Source organism: Syngnathoides biaculeatus, chromosome 14 (assembly GCF_019802595.1).
Source record: "Syngnathoides biaculeatus isolate LvHL_M chromosome 14, ASM1980259v1, whole genome shotgun sequence".
NCBI lineage: Eukaryota > Metazoa > Chordata > Actinopteri > Syngnathiformes > Syngnathidae > Syngnathoides > Syngnathoides biaculeatus.
Genome location: NC_084653.1, coordinates 7,412,181 through 7,439,727, shown reverse-complemented (window position 1 = coordinate 7,439,727; position 27,547 = coordinate 7,412,181). Strand labels below are relative to the sequence as shown.

The 27,547-nt window shown below is 43.7% G+C and overlaps 2 protein-coding genes across 8 annotated transcripts in view; one reads left to right on the top strand and one right to left on the bottom strand.

Annotated features, from left to right (window-relative positions):
• Positions 1 to 6,820, top strand: part of LOC133512131 (ecto-NOX disulfide-thiol exchanger 1-like) — a 48,796-nt gene extending 41,976 nt beyond the window's left edge. For 3 of the 5 annotated variants that reach the window (XM_061841469.1, XM_061841471.1, XM_061841473.1), the window contains 8 exons: positions 3,645 to 3,751; positions 4,004 to 4,142; positions 4,217 to 4,416; positions 5,196 to 5,303; positions 5,388 to 5,435; positions 5,510 to 5,612; positions 5,858 to 5,943; positions 6,182 to 6,820. In XM_061841469.1, the coding sequence (XP_061697453.1) occupies positions 3,645 to 3,751; positions 4,004 to 4,142; positions 4,217 to 4,416; positions 5,196 to 5,303; positions 5,388 to 5,435; positions 5,510 to 5,612; positions 5,858 to 5,943; positions 6,182 to 6,313 (923 nt within the window). In that variant the 3' untranslated portion in view covers positions 6,314 to 6,820. The remainder of the gene's footprint in view (positions 1 to 3,644; positions 3,752 to 4,003; positions 4,143 to 4,216; positions 4,417 to 5,195; positions 5,304 to 5,387; positions 5,436 to 5,509; positions 5,613 to 5,857; positions 5,944 to 6,181) is intronic. The other 2 variants (XM_061841470.1, XM_061841472.1) reach the window with 2 other exon arrangements.
• Positions 6,821 to 12,804: 5,984 nt separating this feature from the next.
• idh1 (isocitrate dehydrogenase (NADP(+)) 1) lies at positions 12,805 to 27,537 on the bottom strand. 3 transcript variants are annotated; one of them, XM_061840883.1, is made up of 9 exons: positions 27,395 to 27,537; positions 26,637 to 26,766; positions 20,164 to 20,455; positions 17,771 to 17,873; positions 16,310 to 16,487; positions 15,903 to 16,054; positions 13,894 to 14,034; positions 13,659 to 13,821; positions 12,805 to 13,546 (listed from the first exon to the last, which is right to left on the bottom strand). In XM_061840883.1, exons 2-9 carry the CDS (start codon positions 26,756 to 26,758, stop codon positions 13,453 to 13,455), a joined length of 1,245 nt encoding a protein of 414 aa, XP_061696867.1. In that variant the 5' UTR covers positions 26,759 to 26,766; positions 27,395 to 27,537; the 3' UTR covers positions 12,805 to 13,452. The 3 variants fall into 3 exon arrangements, with proteins under 3 accessions (XP_061696867.1, XP_061696869.1, XP_061696868.1); XM_061840885.1 differs by having other exon boundaries at positions 13,709 to 13,821; positions 27,395 to 27,519; XM_061840884.1 differs by lacking the exon at positions 27,395 to 27,537 and adding an exon at positions 26,985 to 27,084.
• Between the last annotated feature and the right edge of the window lie 10 nt (positions 27,538 to 27,547).

Below are 27,547 nucleotides of genomic sequence, written 5' to 3'. Positions count from 1 at the left end.
CTGGGGTTGGGGGGGGGGGTGTGCCCTCCTTCGGACCCCCTTCCGCCCGCCCCTGGATGTGTTCATTATTGTCTCTGTGTTTCTTTCGTTTAGGCACGTCTGGGAGCCGTGCCTTAGAGGGGGGAGGGGGGTACTGTTATGATCCTGCCGCTCCAGTCCAGGCTTTGCGGGTCCCCGCGCGGTCGCGCTAATTTGGAGGCACACACCTGAGCCTCATGCGGGCTGATTATCCCCTGCGTGTATATATATATGACCCTGATGACGACTGGTCCTCCGCCAGATCGTTAAGGTTCATGTCCCATTCCAGCACTCGAGTATCACTTATCCTCAACCCGTGTGTACCGACCTTCGCCTGTTCTCCGACTGACCCCGTAAGCCTGACTCCCTTGATACACTTGCCTGCTTTGCTCGTTCTCCTGTGTACCGACTCCTGCCTGCCCGCTCACTTGCTCTCTTTGCCCGACGTCCCAACTACTGCCCGATCCCCGACCATTTAATAATAAACATTTTTCCTCAAACTACCTTGCATCTCCCGAATCCTGCATTTGGGTCCTACCTCCGTTCCGATGGGTCGTGACACATCTGACCCTCCAAATTCCTTTGCTGAATGCCGTACTTACCCATTAGTTCTTCATCACCCCTCTTTCCTTCGCCAAAACATGTCCATTGAAATCTGCACCAATCACAACTCTCTCGCTTTCTCTGGGATGCTCATGACTACTTCATCTATTTCCTTCCAAAATTTCTCTTTCAACTCAAGGTCACATCCTACTAGTGGGCCATAGTCGCTAACTAATCAAATTTCAGCCTCCTTACTCGATCTAATACTCTTTTCACCTCTAAGACATTCTTAACCAGCTCTTCCTTTAAAATAACCCCTACTCCATTTCTCTTCCCCTCTACTCCATGGTAATATAATGTGAACCCTGCTCCTAAGATTCTAGCCTTACTCCCTTTCCCACTTGCTCTCTTGTATGCACAATATATCATCCTTTCTGCTAATCATCATGTAAACTAACTCCTGAGCTTTTCCTGTCATAGTCCCAACATTCAAAGTCCCGACACACATTTGTCAGGACTTTGCAAGCCTCTTCTTCTTCTGCCAACTAAGTCGCTTTCCTCCTCTTTTCTGTCTTCGACCTACATTATCTGAATTTCTACCTGCGCCTTGCAGATTAACAGTGGCGGGGGCGGGCGCAGTATGGAAGTCGTTTGATGAACGCTCATATATGACGTGGCGCCTTAAAATGTGGTGCACACTGAGTTTCAACATTTGCAAATGTTATTGTGAGACTTATCCAACAAAGTACACTTAAAAACTCTGTAAACGTGGTTAGAATGAAAGCTAGCACATGTATGTAAGGTACCATATGAGGAGGTCCTTCGTGGCGCAAAGCATGCTGGACGCATGTACATTGCACTTTGAGTGAATGTTTTGGGTCAATTATTTCTTGATTTATTGTTTTATTTGTTTTATTATTTGCTAGTTATGCTACTCTGTTTGCTGTGGTGTGATGATTTTAGTTTCAATGTGACACCGTAAGTGTGTACAACATCGCAAGATATGACCTGCCTACACGGGCAGTGTAAGCTTCTGCTTACAAATATAAAAAGCAATTATTCCTCTCTGTCTTGTGAGTGCCATCATATGATAGCTAACATACACACTAAAATATGTAGTAGCGTACATGCTAACATTGTAACCAGTGTGCTCAAGTGTACTTCGTTGGATAAGTCACTCAACAATTATTTGCAATACTCTTGCACATTCTCTCTCTTCGCTGTGCTTTATGCCACAACAATTGACAATCGATACTGTAGAACCATCTTGACGTGGGCACCACATTGAAGCAGGAGGCACGGCTTTTGGGATTGGATCTCTTTTTTGGGTGTGTGTCTATGACCCACAAATACGTCAGTCCATTCTCTTCTTGCATTGGGCCACTGTGCCATTAAACAACAGCAGGCTGTTCGGGAATTAACAGGCTTTGTCAACAGTATTTTAAGTCACAAACGAAAACAATTTTTGTTCACATTGTTCAGTCGAGACGGTCTGTTTTATTTCACTGCATGATATAGATACATATATATATATAAATATATACACCACTCCATTTATTAGCAGCGTGAATTAACAAGAAATTGTAAAAATAGTGAAAACACAAACAATTAAAATGTTCACAAGTTGCTTTAATATTAACGTGGTATTCGTAAAAGTAGGTAGTAAAAGTATAGATATATGGCGTATGAAGTCTGCCAAACAAGTTGATGAAAAGTTACTAGAATGGCAGATTTCAATATGTGCAATTTAACAATGAATACTCAAATCAATTAAAGGTCACGTATGTGGTCCCCCAAGGATCTGTACTGGGCCATAGGTTCTTCATATGTTATTAATAATAGCTGCACTATCTCCAAAGTCTTGTGTTGGTGTGTCTTATTGTTGATGACAACTCTACACAGCTCAGAGAAGAAAAAAAAAAACAAGAATAGCTTCTGACTACTGTGGAAAATGAATAAAACCCAAGTGAGGATAAGAAGAACGGGACGTGTATGAATGAATAAATGAACGAACATTGTTAATCATTAATTGAACTTAACATAGAGAATTACTAATTCAGAATTATTAATTGAACTACATAGAATCTTGTAATCCACTATTTGAACACCCTGCTATATTGCAAGTTTTCCCACTTAGAAATCATGGTGCCCTGTGATATATGAACTAAGCAGCGTTTGTACATTGCAACTGTTCTCCTACTGGTTGCACGGGTTATCATGAAACGTGTCCTCATTTCCATCTACAGTGAAGAAAATAAGTATTTGAACACCCTGCTATATCGTAAGGTCTCCCACTTAGAACTCATGGAGGGGTCTGAAATTTTCATTGGAGGTGCATGTCTACTGTGAGAGAGATAATATAAAAAGAAAACTCCAGAAATCACAAAGTATGATTTTTTTAATGATTTATTTGTGTTATACAGCTCCAAATACTTATTTGAGCATCTGAGAAAACCAATGTTAATATTTGGTACAGTAGCCTTTGTTCGCAATTACAGAGGTCAAACATTTCCTGTAGTTGTTCACCAGGTTTGCAAACACTGCAGAAGGGATTTTGGCTCACTCCTCCACACAGATCTCTAGATCAGACGAGTTTCTGGGCTGTCGCTGAGAAACACGGAGTTTCAGCTCCCTCCAAAGATTTTCTATTGGGTTTAGGTCTCGAGACTGGCTAATTTATGGCAAGGTAATGTAGCAAATCCACAACAATTTACTTTGCCACAGTAGCCAGAACCTATTTGTAAGTAGAGTATGTTGTTCTAATCTAAAGTTAACAGGGGTATTTAAAAATAAATCCAAGACAAGGACAAATACATTTGTTCACCCCCCCTCCCTTTATTTTATAATGTATCTTGCCATGATTTCTTTTCTAAATGTTCTATAAAGACATGAAAACAAGTACACAACACGTAAGTACACAAGTAAGTACAAGTGTAAGTACACATGCAAGTACACACGTAAACGTGTGTAAGTATGCAGTCAACACGCGTAAATGGATTCTTTTTTTTTCTTGATGCCTTGCACCTCCTCACTTCCTCTTCCTCACCTCCTGCTTCCTCCCATTCACCTTTTTGCGGCCGAAGTGGATCAGATCTCATCTGTGTTGGTGGCGTCTGGCCGACAAAAGTCTCGGGACCATTTCTCCAAAGCTCAGCGGAAGAACATTGACTTGTGGACCAGGCAGTGCCAGGTGAGTACCTAGCAAGGTTGCCCATCCTATGGAACTTGGTGCCTACACGTCCAACCAAGGTTGGTACCTACTCACGCCGTCACGTTGGTACCCGTCGGGATTGGTATGTACCCGGTACTCTCGTCCTCCTCATTCAGTCAACAGAGAGATATTCAGACAGACGGAATCAATATGAAAATGATTGGGATGATGACGATTGTGGGGATGATGATCATGAAGATGCTGACAATGACAATGATTTTGTTGTTCAAGGTTCACAGCGATGAGGTGTCGGGTCTCAGATGTCAGGATGATGAAGATGACCAGGATGAGGATGAGGATGATGATGAGGAAGGTCCTTGCAACAAAAAGATGAAGATGGTGAAGATGAAGATTTGCGGCGAAGAAAAAGGTGAGCTTGGGGTCCTATCGAGCGGGTGCGTGTGTTTGTACACGTGTTCACGTTCAAGTGTGATGTTGTACCAGCCGCACCATGTCCCGCTGCCACTGCCTTTGAGCAGCACTTCCTGAGATGGGAGCTGGATGCCTACGAGAAGCAGGCGGAGCTTCTGAGGGGCAAGGCATCAGGCCCAGACGGCGGCCGCCACGTTCTCGCGCTGGGCGGATGGCAGTGGCCGGATGCTTCCGTGCAGCTGCTGAACCAGCGTGTATTGCAAATGCAGCAGGTACTTATGGAGTTAGTCATATGTTCAACCGCTAATTCAAATGAAGTTGAATTGTTTTATTTATGTGGCGGGCTAGGGTTAGGTTAAGTATGTATGTACGTAGGTGTATCTATCCATTCCATCCATTAGCTGAATAGATTATCCTCCCTATCCCAGTTGGATGAGAGGCAGTGTACACCCGAGCATGTTGCCAGGCAAACTCAGGGCACATACAAACAAACACCATTAACACTCACATTTGCACCTACAAGCAATTCAAAGTCTTCAGTGAACCCACGATGCATGTTTTTGGGATGTGGGAGGAAACTGGAGTATCCAAAGAAAACCCACCCAGGCATGGGGACGCATGCAAACTTCACACAGTTGGGGCTGAGATTTGAACCTCATTCCTCCGAACTCTGAGGCAGATGTGCTAACTGCCTGTCAGTCATCTACCATGCCATCATATTTGTATGTATGGAAGTATTTATAGAAGCAAATGTATTTTTTTAATCACTAAAAATGTTTAATTCTTTGTAAGATATTTCACAAGTTATTTATATTTTATCTATTTACATTTTCTGAATTTTTTCTCTATTTATATTTAAAGATATTCATAATACACTGGATTTTCTTTTTTTTAATATTTAATTTCACCATCTTGAACACACATTGATGCTGCCATGTTTCCACCTGGTGGCGATATTTAGTATTGCTGACGTCTGTGCGTGCTTGTCGCGTGTTTGTTGAGTAACAAGCTTGTGACGTGCCAGTGTGTTTGTCGTGTGTTTCTTGTGGAGCAAATGTTGCGGCTGCAGGAAGAGTTGTCCAGCAAGGAGGCGGAGTTACTGAAGGCCCACGAAGACAGTCACTACCTGGAAGGGGAACTGTTGTCGCTACAACACAAAGTACACAAACAGCACACACTTTTTTTGTTGTAAAAAATTCTCATTCATGACTTTTTTCAATTTTTTGTGATTGTTGTTGTTCAGCTTGTAAAGAATAGCTTGGAAGGAAGTAGTTTGGACCTCAGGGAAAAGGTCAGAGCTCAAGTTTGCCAAGCTGTCAATCAACCCATTGTCATTCAGTGTGTGTGCGTTTGTGTGTGTTTTAGGTCAATGGGTTTTTGTCGCCATCATTTGTGAATCGAGAGAGAAGAAGCAATGGCAGTGATGCCGGCGGCGGGCTGGTGTCTGAGAAAGAGGCTCTCCTTCTGGGTAACTCCAAGGATCCGTATCCAAATAACCTGAACCGTCGCATGCAAATGAGATGCTAATTAGCATGCAAATGTGATCCTGGTGTTCCTTGTGATTGCCTTAGAATGACAAAAACGACATGCTGTGTAAATTTCTGTTTCATCCATTCCCCTTAATCTTGATTATGGTTGTCAGGAATTACTTTGTCTTGTCGTTAGTCACATGTTTGATTTCTGGACAAACATGTTCTATTTCTGTTTTGTCAGGCGTGATGTCAGCTTTCCTGCAAGTTCATCCGTTTGGAGCCAACCTGGAATACTTGTGGTCATATGTGCAGAGACTGGACTCCCAAGTACGCTGACATGCACAACACATTCAGAAAAATACACACACACATACACGTTTTCTGGTACATGCATACCTGCATGTAAACACACACGTACTATTTATACACTCTCACAAACTTATACATTGCTCACACATAACCACACACATTCGCAAAACTATATACACACGCACACAAAAATTACACACAAGCTCACAAAACACACACAAATGTGACACTAACATTGTGTGTGTGTCATGCTCAGGTGTCGTCAGGGCAACTAGAGCGCCTCATGGTCCGTTTGCCCCTCATGTTCCGTCAGGAGCTGAGCGGCATCGGCGCCACACTGGAGAAGCGGTGGAAGTTCTGCGGGTTCGAAAGCCTCCAGTCCACATGACCCGGGAACTGTGGGTGCGCGTACGCACATGCATGAGACGACCAAGCTAGCCTGCTAACAATGTAACGGCATTTTACGTCAAGCTCCGTCCACTATGTTGAGGTGCATTGAGAATGTTTATTAAAGTGTTAAAGAGTGTCAATTTTGTGTCAGTGTTTGCATTCCATCTTTCACTAACCACAACAACTTGTAAGTCCGAAAGCCACATTTTTTTCATGATTTATTGGACATTGTAGTAGGGCTGTACTAACCAAAATTTGAAACACAGTCATTTTGATCAATATTTTAAACACAATTACTGATTGCATCAGACAAGCTGCAGGCCAGCTTCAAAATAAAAGCCTCAACAAAAAAAAATATTTTTCAGCAGGAGGCTGACCATCGTATAGAGCTTGTGCACATGATGTTGTGGTGGTTTACATAATTCACCTACGGGACCTCGAGTTAGGTTACGAGGTTCCGCACGGATGTTATTGTTTTGTTACACTTCCGGTGTGAGTCTGTTGATGTCTGCCATTAAAACGAGGTTTGTTTCTGTGTTCGACACTCCGCCTCCGACTCTTTTTCTTCGGCGCTATACTGGTGACCCTGACGTCAGTCCCGGCGTTTTCGAGACTGAAGCGAACATGGCAACCACCATCCATAAATTTGTCCGCGGCAGCATGGTTCGCGCAGACCGAGGCGCAATTTGCCCTTTACGGGATCTCGGATGATACTGCGCGCTATTACCACATTGTCTCAGCCCTCGGGAGCTCAACGGCGGCCGGGGCAGTGAGTTTCATCCCATCTCCCCCGGCCCAAGATAAATACGCTGGGCTCAAGACTCATCTCAAAGTTTTCGAGCTTTCATGGCCAGAGCGAGCCTGACGTCTTTTGGCTATTAATGGACTGGGAGACACCAAACCTCGTGAACACATGGAAATGATGCTAAACCTGCCTGGCACGGAAGAGCCCAATTTCCTTTTCATGGAACTGTTTCTTAGACACATGCCGCTGCATGTTCAGACAGCACTCCCTAACACTATCACTGAGCCCCATGCCCTGGCTGAGGAGGCCGACCCTTTCTTCCTGGCTACCCAGCGCTTCTCTCCTGAGGTGCTGGCCCTGGCGTACAGTTACTTGCCCCCGGGCGCTGGGTTGCCAGCCAACAGGGGGGCCCAACGCCACTGACGGCCGCGCTGGCACAAGCTTGTGCTACTTCCATGCCAGTTTTGGCGCGAAAGCGAAGAGGGGCCGCGCACCTTGCAACTACGATGCCAACTACAACTACAAACGCCAAAGCCTGCGCTCCATAGCAGCCGTGAGCGTGGGCGCGAAGAACCGGCTGGTCTTCTTCAAGGACATCCGTTCTGGGCGCGAATTCCATTGCGACACCGGCGCCCTGACTGCCACTGCGGATGACGCCGCTGGCGGGACTCAGGAGCCACCCTTGCTGTCTGCTAATGGCTCCCCTATCCGCTCTTATGGCATAAAGACTGTGGACTTGTGTTTCGGGGGTCAGTGTTTCACATGGGACTTTGTCACTGCCGATGTCTCGTTCCCTCTCCTAGGCGCTGATTTTTTTTGTGCCCACGGGCTGCTGGTGGACGTGAAGAAGGGCCGTCTGGTGGACGCACTGACTTTCTCCCCGGTTGCCTGTGTCTGCAATGAAGCGACTTATGGCGATCTCTCCAGTTCACTCTCAGATGGCAACAAGTATTAGCTCCTCCTTGGTGAGATCCCTGGCTTGACACGGCCCACTTTCTCCTCTGCTGCAACTAAACATGGGGTCAAGCACCACATTGAGACCAAGGGCCCCCCGATTCACACTAGACCCTGACGGCTCGACCCCGAAAAGCGAGCAGTCGCTAAGTCCGAGTTTGCCAACATGGAGCGCCTGGGCATCGTCCGCCGCTCGGATAGCCCGTGGGCCTCACCGCTACACATCGTTCCTAAACCAAATGGCGGGTGGCGACTGTGTGGTGACTCCCGCCGCCTTAACAACGCCACTACACCCGACCGCTAACCTGTTCCACACATTCAGGACTTCTCTGCCCACCTGGTGGGCAAAATCCTGTTCTCCAAGGTTGACCTGGTACGCGGTTATCACCAGGTCCCCATGCACCTCATCGAAGAACGGCGTCGCCCCCCTTCCGGCAAAGCTTTTCCCCGACCTCGCTTGGCTTGGGGGATCCGGGAGTTCCTGGGGATGGTGACTTTCTATCACTGGTTCATCCGCCTCATGGCCCACACCATGCTCCTGCTGTTTGAGGCTCTTAAGGGCAAGGGCCCCAACCAGGACACGGCCGCGAGGGTGGAAGCCTTCGAGGTGACAAAGGCCACGCTGACTCGGGCCGCTATGCTGTCCCACCCGTCTCCAGGGGCCCCCGTCGCTATCACTACTGATGCATCGGACTACGCCATTGGGGCCGTATTTGAACAGTGGGTCAGCGGCGCCTGGCAACCGCTTGCCATTTTCAGCCATCAGCTGGTCCCCAGGAAACACAAATACAGCACGATCGATAGGGAGCTCCTCGGCCTCTGGCTGGCGATCCGCTACTTCTGTTCCCTATTGGAAGGCCCTAGGTTCACGACATATGTGGAAACATAAACCCCTCGCTTTCCATGTCCAAGGTGACCAGGCCGTGGTCCGCCCGCTAGCAACGCCAACCGTCGTTCGTCTCAGCGTACACTATGGACATCCAACACATTGCCGTGTGACCTCTTGGCTGGCCAGCCTCGGCCGTTGGGCCCTGCGAACTGGCGGTGGGCTGTTTTCCAGGCAGTCCACAACCTCTCCCACCCCGGCAGGAAACCGTCCGTGAAGCTGGTGGTCCAGAAGTTTGTGTGGCGCGGGCTTAAGAAGGATGTGCAGGAATGGGTCGACTCATGCGTAGCCTGTCAGCGTGCTCAGGTGCATCGCCACACAAAAGCCCCCTTTGAGCCCTTCGCTGTCCACGAGAGGAGGTTCGATCACGTCAACGTCGACTTGGTGTGCCTGCTTCCTCCCTCGCAGGGTTTCACCAACTTGCTCATCATGGTGGACAGGATGACCCGATGGCCCGAAGCCGTTCCCCTCTCCTAGACGACCCCGGGCGTTCCTCGGCACGTGGGTTGCGCGCTTTGGGACCCCGTCCGACCTCTCCTCCGACCGTGGCCCTCAGTTTACCTCTGAACTCTGGAACGCAGTCGCTGAGAGTTTGGGGGTCAAGCTGCACAGCGCTACCGCTTATCACCCTCAGGCGAACGTTCTCTGCGAGCGGTTCCACTCTCCATGAAAGCAGCCCTGCCCGCCGGCTTGACGGACGGCAACTGATTGGATGAGCTCCCGTGGGTCATACTCGGCCTCAGGTGCCCCCCCAAGGAAGACCTGATGTCCTCGTCCGCCGAGCTCGTCTTCGGCCAGCCGTTGCGGGTCCCCGGCGAATTCATCCCAAATGCCATGGCGCCTTGGTCTGCAGCCGGGCAACGGTCCTCCCTGCTGGAGGCCGCCAAAGGGTTCGTGCCGGTTTCCACATCGCAATATGGCACCCCAGCTGCCCGGGTGCCCCGTTGCCTGAACTCGGCGGATTTTGTGTTTATTCTACATGATGCCCACCGTGGACCCCTGCGCCCCCCATGCAACAGCCTTTTCAGGGTCCTGGAGCGCGGGAATAAGAGCCTGCTCGTGGACATTGGCGGTAGACCCGAGACTGTTTCCGTGGACAGGGTCAAGCCTGCTCACCTGGACATTGCCCAATCTTTGGGGTTGGCCCTCCCCCTCCGCTGGGGTCGTCCCCCTTTGCCCTGCGACCCTGCACCTGCCGGGGAGCCCTCGACCCTGCCAGGGCCCTTGTCCCTTGACTCAATGGACAGTGCGGCCCTGCCCCCCTTGGGACCTGCAGTGCACACCCACCAGGCTCGGGCCATCGTCCCTCCATGGCACAAGGATTTTGACTGTAGGTGAATTCTGGGGGGACTTGTGTGGTGGTTTACATAATTCACCTATGGGACCGCGAGTTAGGTTACGATGTTCCGCACGGACGTTATTGTTTTGGCACACTTCGGGTGTTAGTCTGTTGATGTCTGCCATTAAAACGAGGTTTGATTCTGTGTTACTGACATTGTAGCGCCTCTGACTCCTTTTCTTCGGCGCTACAATGTCACCATTTTCACGGCGCCATATTGCTGGTCATAAAGAGCTACTCAACAGTGTGGGGGACATTGAACTGGAGCACAATCTTCTTAATGCCCAAGACTTGTTGTGCTGTTGGTTGTTACAACAGACAAGACAGATATTCAAAGAGGTCATTCTGTAGAATATCAGATGAAAAGACCAGAAAAGATTGATGGATTTTGGGAATTACACGACTGTGTAGCGATCACTTCATTTCAGCTCGCAATTATTCTTCTTAATCTCAAATTCCCAAGAAGTATTCACAATGCTAAGTTGGCTCATTTGAGAACAATGCATAGAAAAAAAAAAAAAAAAAAGACAGGGAATTGTCTCCAACGTACACAGAAGTGTGTTGCGGCCACAAGGTAAAATTCGGTTAACCTCTCCCCGACAGACATTTTTTAAAAAATATACATTGTTCTCAAATGAGTCCAATGGGTATTTAAAAAAAGAAAATTTAACCGTCGATCACACAGAGGTTTATGTAGGTTAACGTGTGGCCGCAACACGCTTCTGTGTACGTGGGCTGAAGCTTACCCCAGCGATTTATTTCATTTTTATTTTTTTAAATACACATTGTACTCATTTGAGAAGAATGCATATTTAAAAAAAAATGTCTGTCACTGAGACGTTTACTGAAGTTTAACGTGTGGGCGCAACACGCTTCCGTGTACGGAGGAGCTGACTCACTGCCCCCCCCCCCCCCCCCATCATAGTTAATGAATGTGACTTTGTGTAAAACCCAATTTATTTAAATCTAGGTATTTGTATTGAATACAAGCTGAAAAGATCGATAGACTTCGGCAAAGGTTAAGATGTACCCAAATACGCTTCCGCATTCATGAGCCGTCTCCCCATTGAGAACAGATCCAGCAACGGAGTATTTGTATGGATCCAGATTTTTATTTGCTTTCAAACTTTTTTGTGTAAATCTCAATGATTTACTCACCAGATACATGTGTATATCCAGTTGTTCAAAACAAATGGAAGCAACCTACCGACGTATCTTCGTTTATTATCACCTTCTAAATGTTTAACGGTATTGGACAAAACTCTGGGCGTCGTGCTATAAGACATTTTCGTTTTGTCTCAACGGATTTAGCGCTGAACAATGCTTTGTTTGACTGGCAATATGATTGATATGACGTGATTTCGGTGACGTAGGTGCACGAGCTCTATAGCTTTGCCACCAACACCACCACAATGGCATCACCAAATCATGTTCAACCGCTTAATCAAGAAACACACAAATGACTGACAGATCATCCCGTCATACTTTAAAATTGCTTGCGATAGAGTAGAATATTGTATTTAAAGATAAAAAGGCTTGACAGGAACAATCTTGGTGACCTGGCACTGTGGCTACTGGTTTCCCAGAGTAACTGGCTCGTCAGCATTGTGACCAGTCAATTATAGGTTCCATGTAAGATTTTGCGCAGGTAAACGATGTAAAGTATTGGGGATGGTCAACCCCATGATTATCTGGATGTATACAGAGGAGTGTTTTTCTTTCTTTTGCGACACATTAGCTGAGATACTGATTCATGAATTCAATTGACAAAAGCCAAACTGGATAAGGACGGCTGCATTCAACAGTCATAAATTGCAAATTTTGTATTCCAAACCTTGGTAGGTCGGGGGCTGTTTGCCAATACTTGTGTCCAGATGAAGGTGAGAGGATGTCAGAAGAGTGGGGGCTGCAATTGGCTGGGAACCAGTTCAGAGTGTATCCTGCCTCCTGGCCGTTGACAGGTGGGATAGGCTCCAGCACTCCTGCGACCCTTGTGAGGATAAGCGGCTAAGGAAATGGAAGGATTATCATATGATAAGCTCTATGTGTCCCAGAGTGACTGTCGAGGGTTGATATTTTGAATGAAAGGTGCAGAATTGTTCCGAAAACACATTTTCACTCAACCTCCTGATTAAACAAAAACATAAATACAATAGAGTTTAAAAGGTACCATATGTGACCAAACCAACTTTGCCTCATATTTGGAAACTTCTACTGGCTTTATGGGTCCAAGAGAAGTAGGTGTCAGATGGGCCTTTTCTGGACACTCACATGACAAATCCAAGGTGTTCTATGAGATAAAATCGACACTTTTAAACTAAATCCATGTTAGAGTCACTACGGCAGGGGGGGCTCAGTGCATGGATCGCGAGGTAGTTTTGGTTGCTCGTGTGACGGCGTGCCAAAATAGGGGAAAAAAAAAAGCCGTTAGCCTATTATCCACCTCGTCGTAAAGCTGGCCTCCTATTTATGGCAGTCGCGGCAACTCATGAGCATTGGCAAAATTAAAACGAAAATCTTAAGTTTATATTTTGATAACCTTTTCCACACAAAAACAAATTACAGTGGGATCTGGTTCATTTTAATTATTATTTCTACTGGTGCAAATTACAATTTTGGAAAGAATGACAATCTAACATTTTCACTAAAGTCACATTGAAAAATTTCTGGTTTAGAAACAGTGAAAAATAAAAAATACAAATTGGATGGACATTGAATTGCAATGTTCTATGGCAGGATATCGTTATTTAGGTGCAAATAGACGGCACTAGTACAACAAAGATTTCAAAATGTCAAATTGAATTAAACTTGGTGAGACAAAATCATGTACATATTCTTCATGATTAGAATTATTACTAGAGCTTGTCAGCCAGTACTATTCAACAGAATGCATTTAGCTCCACATTTTGTGTTGTCCAAAACATAGAATGATGTTTGCTATTTTTCAGGTTAAAAACAAACAGACAAAAATAGACTCACAAAATCTGGAGTTACATGTTTTAAACTGGACAGTGACGCAATTATTTTTGTGTATTAGTGCTTAATTTGAGTCGAGTGCAGTCCATTCACAGGTCCTGTGTGAAGTAATGAATGTATTCTGTTTTCCAAAGTCCTGCTAGAGACGTAGACCAGGTCTTGCCTGCTTTTGCGTGACTGGCGAGCCTCCCACCGCAGCAGCAGTGTGAGTGTGTGTTGCATGTGCGTTCAAGTGTATCACAGCTTGGGATGATTTGCCAGTTTGGCCTTTAGGTTCTCTGCCAGCTTGTCCAGGAACTCAAAGGTGTTCAGGTAGTCAGCACGTGTCACCCTGTAAGCAGAGGAGGATTAGTGGGAAAATGTATTGGGTTTTTAAAAGAAACTACTGAGCCAATAGCCATTTAGCCAAGAAAACAATGTGATTTGTTTTTAACCAGACTAACTTTGCTAGTCCCTTGATGCAGATGGCCAAATCCTTGGTCATGAATCCCACCTCAATGGTCTCTACACAAACAGCCTCTAGTGCTTCGGCGAACACGCGTAGCTCCACGTTGCTGTCCAGCTTTGCGCGATGAAGGAGGCCTCGCGTCCACGCAAAGATGGAGGCTGTGAAGAAGAAAATGCTACAATCATTCAAAGAGAATATCCAGGGTTGGCTTGTAGCTTGTGTTCCCCAACCTATGGGGTTTGTGGAGGTTTCTTTCCCCTGCTGGTGTTGCCTGTAGTGGCGCGTCACTGTGCCGTGCGCCGCCTCCGACTCCACGGTCCGTCCGTCTGGACAGATCAGCACGCTGGTCATCATACCCAGGGAGCCGTAACCTAAAAGTGGGAAAGAGCTGTTACTGCATGTTTGTGCTTCTACAAATCAATACTTTTGGAGGCCTGACTTGAACAAACTCTTACTAGTGACTTGTACTAATTGCACACAAATGTGAAGATTTAGACGCACGGGTGATACTACGGTATATTAGTGAAGCATTTTAGTCTCTGCCACTTGATCTGGGCGAGCCTTTAGATCTGGGGTCTCAAACTCAATTTCCATTGAGGCTGGTGCAGGAAGAGTCTGTCTGAGTTTGGGCCGCAGCCTCGGCGCACCTGTGCGCAATTTAAAGTAGAAATCAAAAAACTAAATCCAATCTTCTCAAATCCATCCATCTATTTTCTTAGCTGGTTGTCCTCACAAGGGTCACGGGGAGTGCTGGAGCCTATCCCAGCTGTCAACGGGCAGGAGGCGGGATACACCTTGAACTGGTTGCCAGCCAATCACAGTAAACAGAGACAAACAGCCGCACTCACAATCACATCGAGGGGCAATTTAGAGTGCCCAATTAATGTTGCATGTTTTTGGGATGTAGGAGGAAACCGGAATGCCCAGAGAAAACCCACGCAGGCACGGGGAGAAGATGCAAACTCCACACAGGCAGGATCGAACCTGGGACCTCAGAACTGTGAGGCCAACGCTTTCCAGCTGATCCACCCACCGTGCCGCCATGTCTTGTCTTTTTTATTTTATTTTTTAACACAAAATAAGATAAACAACGAAGCTAGTGGAAAAAAGTACCGATAAAACTCTTCATAGCAACACTGCTGTAACTTTCACACGATAGAAAAATGTTTCTTTGCTTGCATCAAGCCTGGTCGATGTCACGCCCTTGAGAGCCATAACCCACACTGTGATTGGTTGGTTCATCAGCTCCGCACACAACACTGTAAAAGTGCCATTTATATATAACATGAGGGCCGCACTAACATTAAACTTTCATAGAAAGGTGGGGGCCACAAAATATCATCTTGGGGGCTGCACGAGGCCCCGGGCCACCAGTTTGAGACTCCGGCTATAGATGATTGCCATTCAACACAAAATTTAAACACGAGAATGCGATTTCTGTAGGATGCAGAAGAACTGATCCCGAACCGATATACTGGGAAATTAATGCACTGTGGAAACACTCAACGTGAGGCTTGAAATTACAATGTCTTGAACTGAAAGAAGGTAAATATGTAAAACGTCTTTTAATTTGGGAATTTTATTGAACAAATCTGTGATCACATTAAAATAGTTAAAATGGTTTGCGTTGGTCACGGAATGTGGAAACAAAATTTTAAATATTTGCATTAATGTGGCACACAGTGTGCTCTGGTATGTTTGGAAATATACAGTACTAGTCACCCATTTGTGGCTCATTTGGTATAGTGGCTAGTCCAGCGACTGAAGGGTCGACAGTTCAAATGAACGCTGAACCCAAATTTGCTCCCAGTGGGGCCTTCAGCACCTTGCATGGCAGCAGCAAATGTGAGGCTTTATAAACCGCTTTGGGCACTGTCATGGTGTATATAAAGTAGGCATTCCTGTTAAGTTTTTTTTTTTTTCAAGCTTTTCTCCATTCTTTAAAAACTTACTGAATATTGTTTAAACCAGTACAAATAAGTAGTGCATCACTACCATCTTGTGGCATGTATTGGAAATTATAAATCTTTGGTTTGAATTAGTTAAGAGATTTGGATGCAGTAAAATGTGAACAACTGGGGAGAATATCAAGAGTTTGGAATAACCTTTGAATGCTTCACAGTATTTTCTGCAAGGTCATAGCTTAATCAAACTTGTTGTATGTGATAAAATTGTTGGTCTGTCTATTGAAATCTAGTGTGCATGTCCATCTTATACACCAATCATCAATTGCGCCAACCTTGAGCCACAGAGTCAGACTGTACATCTCCATCGTAGTTCTTGCAGGCCCAAATGAAGCCTCCATCTGACTTCATGGCCTGGGCCACCATGTCGTCAATCAGCCGGTGTTCGTACCAGATTCCTTGGGCTTCAAACTTGGTTCGGTATTCCCTGTGGAGTGACAATGAGTAGGAGTTTTTGTTTCAAAACTGGTTTTCCCCCCATTAAAAGTAGAATAAAATCAACCATCATCATCCTCATTATTATTATTTTTTTTGGGGGGGGGGGGTTAATTCTGTCATTTAAGTATAACGTAAATTAACCACTGTATAATGGAACTATAAAAGTGTTTCTGGAATGAAAGAGACATTCATGTAATTTTGTGATGTATTCTTCGTGCGTGCGTGCGCGCAAGCATGTGCGTACTTCTCATAGATCTCCTGGAAAATGTCTTTGAATCGCCCATCGTACTTCTTCAAGATGGTGTTCTTGGTGCTGAGGTAAAGAGGCCATGATTTAACGAGAGCCATCTGAAAGGAGCTGTGAGCAAAGTCCCTGATGGATTTGTCTGTGTTGTACATCCCCAATGCCACGCCGCCAGTACCTGTCCACAAATATTACACACATTAGAGCTGATATAGAACAACAATGTGAAAGTTTTAAAAAGATTTGTCATTGTGCCATGAGGAGATGACAGTCGTATGTTGAAGTACTTGAGCACTTGTTTGTATATTTACTTGTGTACTGTATACAGAGTTTAGTCTTCTTTAGCATTTTAGATATGTTAAAACGTTAGTGACCGCCAGGGGCCACTCAAGGATTAACCACTGACACTAGGTCAACAAACAAATACGGTGAATTTAATTTTTCAGGTGCCCAATCAAATTTGTTGTGTTGAAGCATTTTGATGACGTACATACGTGCACCATGAAGTCCTTCAGTTGTGCACATACTTAAAATAACCTGCGTATTGTTTGTCTGAGACACCACAAATTAGTCCCCCACCAACGATGTGTTTTTTTTTTTTCCCCATAGACATTGAAAGAACTTAATTCGTCATCTGATAGTTGCAGTATGACACTGCAAGACACGCGATAACGATAAGAATAAATTCGCTTTTTGATTCATTCGCAACGGCGACGCTGAGTAAACGTCTTTTGCAGAGGTTATCAATGACATCATGCATTCATAAAAAAAAAACACAGACACAGAGAGAACATGCAAACTTTACACAGGCGAGGCCAGATTTGATTCAGAACGGTGAGGCAGATGTGCGAACCAGTCACCTGTTAATCAAATTTATATATTAAAAAAATATATATATTTCAATTTCACCTGAAAACTACACTTTAAAATAAATGAATCACTTAGTTGACAACTATCAATTATAAAACTAAATAGTAACTGTAATCAATTAATTTTCGAGAGACTTTGCTGAACATAAAATTGTCTAAATCCTGAGAATTACAGCCTCTCTGCAGTAAACACTCAAATTTTGTTTTGTTGCAGCTACAAAATAAATTAGTGATTTATATATTGCTAAAAGAGATTAAACATTTATAAAAATTCAAATCAATTTCACCTCTGTTATTGCACAATAGTGAATAAACAATAGGTTCATTATATTAACTTATCAATGATGAATTCAAACTCTGGCTGAAATGACATTTTATTTATGTAGCTAAAATGCCTATTGGTAGGGTGTGAAAAAGCAATGGAATAATAAAATAATTTAAAAAAAGGAAGAAATTACATGAGATAAAATGTATTCAGCTATTTCAGTCATCTTTGAAAAACAGAGGTCTTAAATCAGTAAGGTTCTTGCTGTGACAAGGACCAATATCAAAAAATGGCAGTGTTGTCATATACTTGAGTGTACTCAGCTACCTTCAAAATTATGGACGACGAACTTGACCTGCTCTCCGCTTACTGGCGTGTAAATCATCTCCACTTTGCCTGGCCCAGGAATCACAAAGTCTGTGGCTTTGTACTGCAGCGAACACATTGAAGAAAAGGTCAATGTTTTAGAAATAAACGACCCACACAAAGTAACTTTCACAGAACCACTAAAAAACTCCCCAAAAAAATGTTTGAGGAGCCCTTCTCTTGTCAGTCACATAAGTTGGCTTCAATGCTGTGTGCTCAAGTATCCTTTGAGAACTACTGGTTGATGTGTTCAACAGTGGTTATGTGTAAAAACTTTCCTGTGTAACATATTAGATGACCCCCGCCGCAGACATGTGCGCTCCTTAGCTCGCCATCTTGCGAACTGGTGAATATAATCTAAAAAAAGTAAAATTGAATTCATTTAATTTGCTTTGGTACAGGGAGCCTGGGATCCAGTCCCGCTGAGTGATGGTGTCGATATGTGCCCTGCGACTGGCTGGTGACCATTTCAGGATGTTGTCTGCCTTTTACCAAAGTTAGTTGGGTAAGGAATCCTTTGTGAGAATAAGTGGCTTGTAAAGTGGATGGATAGTAAATTAACAAAATTACTTTTGTGCAAATTGAAAGTAATGGTCTATTGAACACCATTTGATGCCAGTGATATAGGAGATTAATTACACAACTTTCTGCCACATGACTCTTAACCTAGATATGAGTTTTTGTTCTGGAGCTGGAACAGCGTAGACTTTGGCCTGTGGCCCACAACGTGATGGTACAAAGGCCTTCTTATGAAATAGAAACATTTTACCGCACAGCTCCTGACGACAGAGCATGTCTGAGATAACCACAACTCAGTGAGAGAGACAGTTAAAAGCTTGTTATCCATTAAAAGGAACTGAGGTTTTTTTTCCCCTCAAAAGAGTTGTCATAGTCTGTGAGGAAACAACAGCTTCGTTTATTTATTTTCTAATTCTATCTATAAAACAAACCATACATTCAGACGCTGAAGTGTGTACTAGCGCTGCATGATATTGGAACAAAAATGACATTTTGATTTCTATTTTTTTTTTTTTTAACTGTGATATATATTGCAATGTGAAACAATACCAGATCGCAGTACAGAAAGCTCATTTTCTACACAAACTAATTCAAAGTTCTGTTCATCGTTCCAAAAATGAATGAGTTCAGTTCATATTTCAAAATTCTGAAAAACAAATTAGTTCATTCTTTGTTTTTCCACTGTTGGTGACTGGTGTTTGCCCTCAAAATTCTGGTATTTAATTTCTCAATTGTTGCCACCAATTCAGTCCACAGCTGCAGTCAGCTGCAGCTTTCACCCTACTATCTCAAAAACATGACAAAATATGTTGGTTGAATGCTGCTTTTTAAAATGAAGAATTAAAAAAAAAAAAAACATGGCTTTTGTCCTAAATGTGGAAATGAAAACAGGCAACAGAGTATGACAACAATGATGAGGAAAGCACACAGTTGACTTACTGTATATTACAGTGCATGACCAGAAAGTGCCATATGACTATTTCCGCACAAGTACATTGTGATGACGAAAACGTGCAGCCCTAGTGTGTCCTGCTAAATAATCCAAAATTTGTGATAGGAAAAAGAAAAAAAACTCGAGGTCATGAGGTGAGCTCATCTGTTATCCGATTACCTTTGAGGTACTGTAAGTCTCACAGTTCAAAGAATTCTATGGTTTTAGAGGATCAAAATGTATCCCACCCGATTTTTCAAACTCTCCTGTTCTCTACTAGATGTGCAGCATAACAGGAGGAGAGGCAGAGAGGGCTCCACAACTAAATAAACTCAACTCTCAATGAACTTAAACTCTAGAAATTGTCATTTTCGCCACATAACAAATAATATATGCCCACGAGTATTTTTGTATGTGCTGTTGCGTTGTGTATGTTAAACTAGCAGTTCTTTAAAGTCTTATGATTACTGATACACTTGGGTTAAATTTCCATTAGGCACTCTTCACATTACACGTCAACAAAAAGATCTTAGCTGGACATTGAACATCAAGGTATTTAAATATACAATGTTTTTTATGTGTTATGTGTCAGTTTTAATGTAAACTTCAATTGGAAGTGACAAACAGCTTGAAGCAGGAACACTTTTGGAGAACTTTGCAAGTGACAGTTTTGTTCTTTTCATTTTCCTTGAGTGTTTTGCAATCGTCTTCCATGTCTTCCGTGTGAGAACAGATGCAAAGTCTTAAAAAAAAAAGTATATTTAATTGTGTTTTTGGGAGAGGTACAGCAGTTAAAAAAAAAAACATTTCTTAAATGTTCCCTCTACATTTCTGGAACATATACCAAGCGCGCTGAATGGGAGTTCCCTCAAAAGTATTTTTTTCCCAAAGCACCCGACAGTACCTGGTCTCCATGGGCGTGCCTGCCAATGATGATGGGCTTGACCCAGCCAGGGACCAGACGGGGGATGTTTCGGCAAATAATGGCCTCTCGGAAGACGGTGCCACCCAGTATGTTCCGAATGGTTCCGTTGGGCGAGCGCCACATCTGCTTGAGCTTGAACTCCTCCATGCGCTTTTCATCCGGCGTGATGGTGGCACACTTGATACCCACACTGTAGCGCCGCACCGCCTCAGCTGCCTCCACCGTGACCTGGTCATTCGTAGCGTCGCGGTTCTCCATTCCTAGGTCGTAACTGGGTGGGTAGTGGGAGAAAATTTCTTAGCCAAATGTGAGGCTTTATTTTTTCGTTTTTTTTTTTTTTAAACCTACATGCTTCACTGACAAAGCTTTTATAGTAATTCCCAAATCACGCTGAACTGCTCCTCATCTGAACACTGTTTTTAAACAGCTCCCACTTCTCTTTGGTGATATGGCCTCAAATGAATCAAATCCGAACTATGATCAGGATTTTGACTGCGATAATTACATTAAGCTAATCATTGTAGATTTATACATTTACAATATGGGATCTGCATATTTAATGAAAGACTTCTGAATAGGCAGTCAACTAACCAGAGAGCAAACAGTGTTAATGAGTCAGTAAGCTTCTTAAAGGCTCCGTCATACCATGACGTTCTGGTCAACGTCCTCTGAACATTTCAATCGTTCTATTTTTCAGCATTCTCAAATGCGGATGACACATCTGGTGTGTGATTAACGTGTGTCTAAAGCATGACTTAACGAATGTCTAACGTGTATCTAATGCACGAAAAGCGTGTAAGAGCGACCAAATAAGATACCCCTAAAAACCATTAGCGTGTGCAAACGCGTCATTGGGCCGCGACGAGCGATTTGTCAACGTAAGACGAGCGTGTTGCGCGTGTGACCAATGGGTGAATAACGACAGAGAAGCGTTTTGCTGGCGTGTAATTTTTACAGTGGAACCGGCACTAAAACGTTGGAAAGTTCATAGTCACTTCAGTCGTTGTCGTGAGTTAGAACAGTGAGCATCATGCCGCCGAGAAGAAAAAAAAGTTAGGGTGCGGACTTCAGCAACTATGCTAGTAAGAAAGCTAAGCCTCTTTCATCACGAGCAATGTATTTGGAGGAAAAACAACAGCAGGAGGAAGAGCACGTCCGCGAAGTCACGCACAATGTGACACCCTCTGGGGACCCTAAACACCTTGCAAACACCAGTGATGACGGTCCGACAAAGAGACAAAAAAAGCAGAGAAAGGATTGCAGGATCCTGGACCGGGCTGTTGAGGATAGTCTGGTGGAGTTTTTCCGCGAAAACGAACTGATGCTTTCTACAGTAGCTTAATATTAAATGGATCTTGCTTACAAAGCATCGGTTTATATACCCATATGCATGGACTTTCGGGAAACGCACGAATGACACTAAATGTACACCAAACGACGTTCGTTTGACTTTAGTTACACGCTGTGTGCGCTACGGGATTGTTCAGTGGTCGTTGACAGGTCGCCAGTGGGTCGTTCACTGCAAAGCAAACGATTAAGTAACAACCAAGTAAAGCTAGAGTTACGACTGACTAATGATAGCCAAACGGGTGCAACGCTTGGCGAACCTTAGTAAAACGTTCCACAAATGTTTTGATTGTTCTGCAGCGTTTAAAATTAAACACTGATGAACGCTGGTCTCGGTGAGAACTTTTGTGCATGTTCAAAACTTTTTTTCCCGGACTGGTGTTCTCCGCCGATTCCCAGCGATCATTGACGTTCACTAGCGTTCAAACAATGCTCTTCTGTAGCTATCCCGGTGACCATGGGCGACTACCAACATTTCCTCAAACGCTATAAAACGCTGTCCAGAACGTCACGGTGTGACGGGGCCATAAACAACAAGTGTGCTCACTGTAGTGGGAAGCCCAAATTCACTCAGTGGACTGATGAGAGCAAGTCGTCTCAAGAAAAAAAAAGTACAACAAACATTGATGAGAAGTAGCATAATAGTGAGAGTCAAAGATCAATATTTGTTGTTTGGACACATTCCTTGACAAGTCCCTTTATTGACAGGGACATTCAAATGAAAAGAAAATGCCAGAAGCCTCATCATTTGTCTTTTCTGTGTAAACTGTACTTGCTTCCATTGAATTATATGTTGTTAATGGACGTTGTAATGGCGTATTTATTCAGTTCACTCTTGTTATAGTTGATATTACATATGTTTCCCCTAAGATCCATCCATCCATTTTATTTGCCGCTTATCTTCACGAGGGTCGTGGTGAGTGGAGCCAATCCCAGCTGTCAACGGGCAGGAGGCGAAGTACACCCTGAACTGGTCGCCAGCCATTCGCAGGGCACATGGATACAGACAACAGTCGTACTCACAATCACACCTTGGGGCAATTTATAGTGTCCAATTAATGTTTCAAGTTTTTTGGATCTGGGAGGAAACCGGAGAGTCTGGAGAAAACCCACGTAGGCACGGGGAGAACATCCAAACTCCACACCAGTGGGGGCCAGGACTGGACCCTCACAACTAAGATGATGAATAATTCTGAGTAATAATTATGATTAAAATGTTGATCAAAATAATCCTGATTATCAGTTGGGCCATAATCAAAGAACACTAGCTCAAAACAGTGTCTTTCAATCATCTATTTTCTGTACTGCATGGACCAGCTGACTTTGGGTGTGGCCTAAATTGGTTGCCCATCAACTGCAGGTCACCATTTGAGCTCTCAATAACACCCAGGCAAAAGATGTGCTAATTACTATACAGCGTTCGTACACTACCAGAGAATCAAAATTCCATAAACTTTCCATGACTTTCTAAGTATTAAATACAAAATTCCATGACTAATATTGGATTGACTGATTGTGGTAGACAGCAACATTTCAGCTACATGATCGTGTGTTTTCACTTTAAATAATAAGTGCCAAAGCTTATGAATGCAATAGGCGGATCATAATGACTGTGAAATTCATGGTTATTAAAAATATAAACTATAATTACATGTTGAACATATATTTCCATCGATATGAGATTACACGTGCTCTAAAATTGATGTTACATACACTACTAGTCAGAGAATGGGGTTGAACCCACTCTTCATGTGCCCTATGGCTGAAAGGCTAGTGCCTTCACCACAAAGCCATGACCAGGTTCCATATAATTATGAATTAGGCCAAAAATAAAAAAGTATTTGTTTTCTGTTACCCTTCCCACCCATCAAAATCATAGCGAAGACTGCATTATATGTATGCTTAGAAGTTCATGTTCTCAAAAACTTGGGAAGACATTTGTTAATTTTACGAGATTTACACAGAAGAGTTTCAAAGTATAAAAGTTGGGGTGCATACAAATACTTTGTTGCTAGATGGGTCATAGTTGTCGTGTCCTGTAGAATTGAATGAAATAAGTTTCCTCTTGTGATGGCAAAGTATGTGGCATCAAGTGACGTCTGGATTGGCTGGGTGTTGTCTTGAAGTAACCCTGCCTCCTTCACACTGAATTTAGACGGTTAATTTCTGACAGCGAATTACATGTAGTCAGTTGAATCTCAGGAGACTGAAAATATTAGTTTGAATTTTAAAGGTTGAATTTTTTTTATATGGGGAATATTTTAACAGTGAAAAGTTAAACTGAAATACCGCTGTTGAAATGTGATCACTTTGAAATGTGAATTTTACAAAAAAAATTTCAGTGTCATTTTTTATTCAAATCTTGGTGGCACATATTTACTTCCATAAGCTTTGTTTGACTAGCAATATGATGATGTCAACAGGGAAGTCGCACGCACGATCTCCATACTCCTTTATTATTTTCAAAAATGCCTCTTTTCTATAGATGGTAATGTGCAACAGCAGCAAAACTACTTGTTGGGTTGACCCTGAAAATTGAAATACACTAACCTGATAATCAAATCTGATAATCGTGCTTCTTGCTAGACCTTACAAATTGCACGAATAAAAGAAATTACCGTAACCTCCAACCTGGCTCACTTTAGCTGCACCTACTGTACACACTGTGTTTGAGAATAGCCATGACCTTTCACCCACTTTTCCTTCCCGAGCAACAATATCCTGAAGCAACAGCCATGATTTTCTGGATCAAGATCAGGTTTGAAAAGTACATTGTCCTTGTGTGTTGGATTGCCAAGTCATGTGTGAGAGGGACACACATACCAACATTCTCGGACACGCAACCGCAGTTGGGTTGCAAAGTGATCTGACACGGTGAGCCCTTTTTCGGAACAGTATTTAGAAAATCTACAACTATTAAGTGCGTCTAGACCAGTGATTCCAACGCAGTGGGCCGTGACACATTAACGCAGGGGTCTCAAACTCAATTTAACTGGGGATATTGGAGGCAGAGTCTGGGTGAGGCTGCGTGACATCAGGATTTCTACAAGAAAAGCTCTGATAAAACAGTTCTTTCACCTTTAACTTTCTAAACATGAATGGGACCATGAACATGAACTGTTCTGAACATGGCTTCTCTTGCCTACTTCTTGCTGGTAGAAACCTGGCAGCGCTTCTTCTCACATACTCGAGCCACATTTGGCTTGAGGAAGGAAGCCCTCAGTAGGGCTGGAAGATGCTCATCAGTAAGTCTGGACCTGTACTTGGACTTATTAAAGTACCAGGTGGAGAAGGGTTTTTCGCACAAGTATGTGCTCCCAAAAAGGCACATGGTGTGCTTGAACATTCAACTGTTGCATTATTCTCTTTGGTTCCTTTCTTAAAAAAAAAAAAAAATCTTGTTGCGTCAGTAGACCTGTTTTAAGATGGTCAACCTGGTTGGCTCTCTCACCATCCTGGTATTTTTCATACTTCTCAGCATGTCTAGTTATGTAATGATGTTTCAAATTGTATTCCTTGTGGACCACAAGTTTCTTAGTCCAAATAGGACAAGTCGGGGTGCCCCTGTGCTCAACAAAGAAATATTGCACTGGCCACTTGCAATGGAGGATGCACACCGACTCATTTCTCTTTATTTGCCTCAGTTACTTTGTTTATTGACTCACGTTTGCATTGCTTGTCACACACCTGCTTACGGTTATGTTGTCTATCGCGTTTGCTGTGTTTGTTACATTTCGGATTGCCCTAACTCAATAAAAAGAGGAGACATGGAGATGTGAATAGAACAGATTGGAGATGATGAAAGAGAAACATTTCATGTTCTCCTCGGGAGCAAAAGTTCCTTTTGTCTTCCTTCCTTGAGAAAACGTACTTTAAATCTCCTTAGTTGCGGGAACCTGGCACACTGCTGATGTAATCCCTCATGTCATTCTTCAACTGTCATCGGTTGCGTAAACCTGACACTCATCACTGACTGTTCTCTTCACTGCGGGCTTTGAAAAAGATATGTTTGGGGCTGTGTAATAATTGCACTTGCAGTCAGTGTCACATTCAAGTTTCAGTGTGCACAGGCGTCCACACGGATGACCAGAGTCAGCGGCTTCACGGCTCCTCCTCCGCCCAGTGATTGGAGGAATGAATGAGCGAGCAAGTTAATGTGGCGAGACATTGGACGTACTGATCGTGACTGTGTCTCGAGCACTCGTCAAATGTCGCGAGTACACAATAAGCTCGGTGGGTTAGGTTTAGTCCCGCCCTCGAGAGCCATATACCTCATAGTGATTGGTTCATTCAGCTCCGCATACAAGAAGTGTCATTCATATAACACTTGCGCGCGGCACTAAAATTCATCTTTCATATCATCCCAGGGGCCGCACTTGGCCCGCGGGCCGCGAGTCTGAGACCTCTGCATTAGTGTGCCATGAGCAATATTCAGGTGTGCTGTGGGAACTTACTTAAACTTCTCTCAAAATTATTAATTTAAAAGCAATAATATACGTTTGTTCCTCATTTAATGCCAGTGAAGTATCTTGACTAACAGAACAAATAAATCCGGTTACATTAGATGGCAGAAAGTACATACAGTGATAACTGTGCATCTATTTTTCGTGACATTTGATTGTTGGTGTGCTGTGAGATTTTTAAATTGTTAAATATGTGCCTTTGCTCCATAAAGATTGGAAATCACTGGTCTATTATGATAATAAGAAATCATCTCAGTGATACGTGTTTTGACAATTGTTGAGTTTGGAAAATAATTCAATCAAATCTGTGTGTGAGCAAAGTGTCCAAAAAAATTTACACCACTAAACAAGTAATAATTATGGCATTGCAGCAAAGCATTGCTAAAAGTTGCTCTACATTTATAGATAAACACCAATCCATCCAACGTTAATGAAAAACGCCTTGCCCAATTGTTGTCAAAGTACTGTTTCAGTTTATTTTCATTGTACACCTGTGACAATTATGATGTTTAGCCTATGTGACTGAAGACTGACCCCCTGCCCCCATTTGAAGCAACCCTGATTAGACGACAGGAGGGCCGCTACTCCCAACCCAAATCCATTAATACAAGTAATACCCGTGTAGTCTATGATATGATTTACCTGTGCAAATCCAGTTCCAGGTAGGGGAAGATGAGCTTCTGCTTGATGAGCTCCCAGATGACACGGGTCATTTCGTCACCCTGCATCTCCACCACTGAGCCAGCTTTGATTTTGGCAGCCATTGTTCAGCCTGCAAACGCGCATGGAACACAAGCGTTACAATTGGGATGAAGCCATTAAGAAGCGAGATGAGGAGTGCCTCGGTGAATGGGCATTTGTGTCCGTTCTAATTATGAAGACTACTGTACAACAACACTGCAGCTTCATTTATTAAAACTTCAAACAGTTTTCAAAATAAGAGATCCGCAATTGTCTTCTTCTTGTCAACACCACTGTTGGTCCTTTTACCTCTTATTCACCCGTAGAAATTCTGAAATGAATGGGTAATTTGTGAAAGTTGTGCAAATATTGTACACGATCAGATAAGGGGATCGGGCGACTTGAACCGAGGAACACCCAAACAGGAAGTAAAAGTACAACTCGAGCCTGAAGAGCAGTCTCATCAAACGGAGAAGAGGGGAAAAATAACAACCGTCATACAAAGCGATGCAAACCAGACAAGGAGCTTGCCACACCCGAGATGTACATTTTAAAAGTAATTTATTGGTTTTCTCGTCTTCAATTGAACATTCTCGCACAAAACCGAATCCCCATTAGCACTGAAAGGGAAGCGAGCAATGGCAGTGACAGGACCGTCCTTCCTTCTGCTTGACAGTCTACTACGAAGACAGCAAGGCTAAAACCGCGTACATTCTTACCGTATTCAGCTGGTAAAAAGGCAGAAAGAAGACGATCTAATTCCCCAGATCGAGCTGATTTGGTTGTGACAGGCTGACAGCAAGGCAAGCGGGCAGGGTAGGTCGCTCGCTTCCTCCCATTCGGGCTCGTTTGAGAAGACATCAACCAATCAG

Excerpts from the sequence above, each read along its gene's own strand:
- idh1 (XM_061840883.1), bottom strand. The coding sequence starts at position 26,758 with ATGGCTGCCAAAATCAAAGCTGGCTCAGTGGTGGAGATGCAGGGTGAC. Across the intron at positions 20,456-26,636 it reads CTGGAACTGGATTTGCACAG|TTACGACCTAGGAATGGAGA; the intron begins GTAAATCATATC and ends CTACCCACCCAG. Across the intron at positions 14,035-15,902 it reads GTCTGACTCTGTGGCTCAAG|GTTACGGCTCCCTGGGTATG; the intron begins GTTGGCGCAATT and ends TCCCACTTTTAG.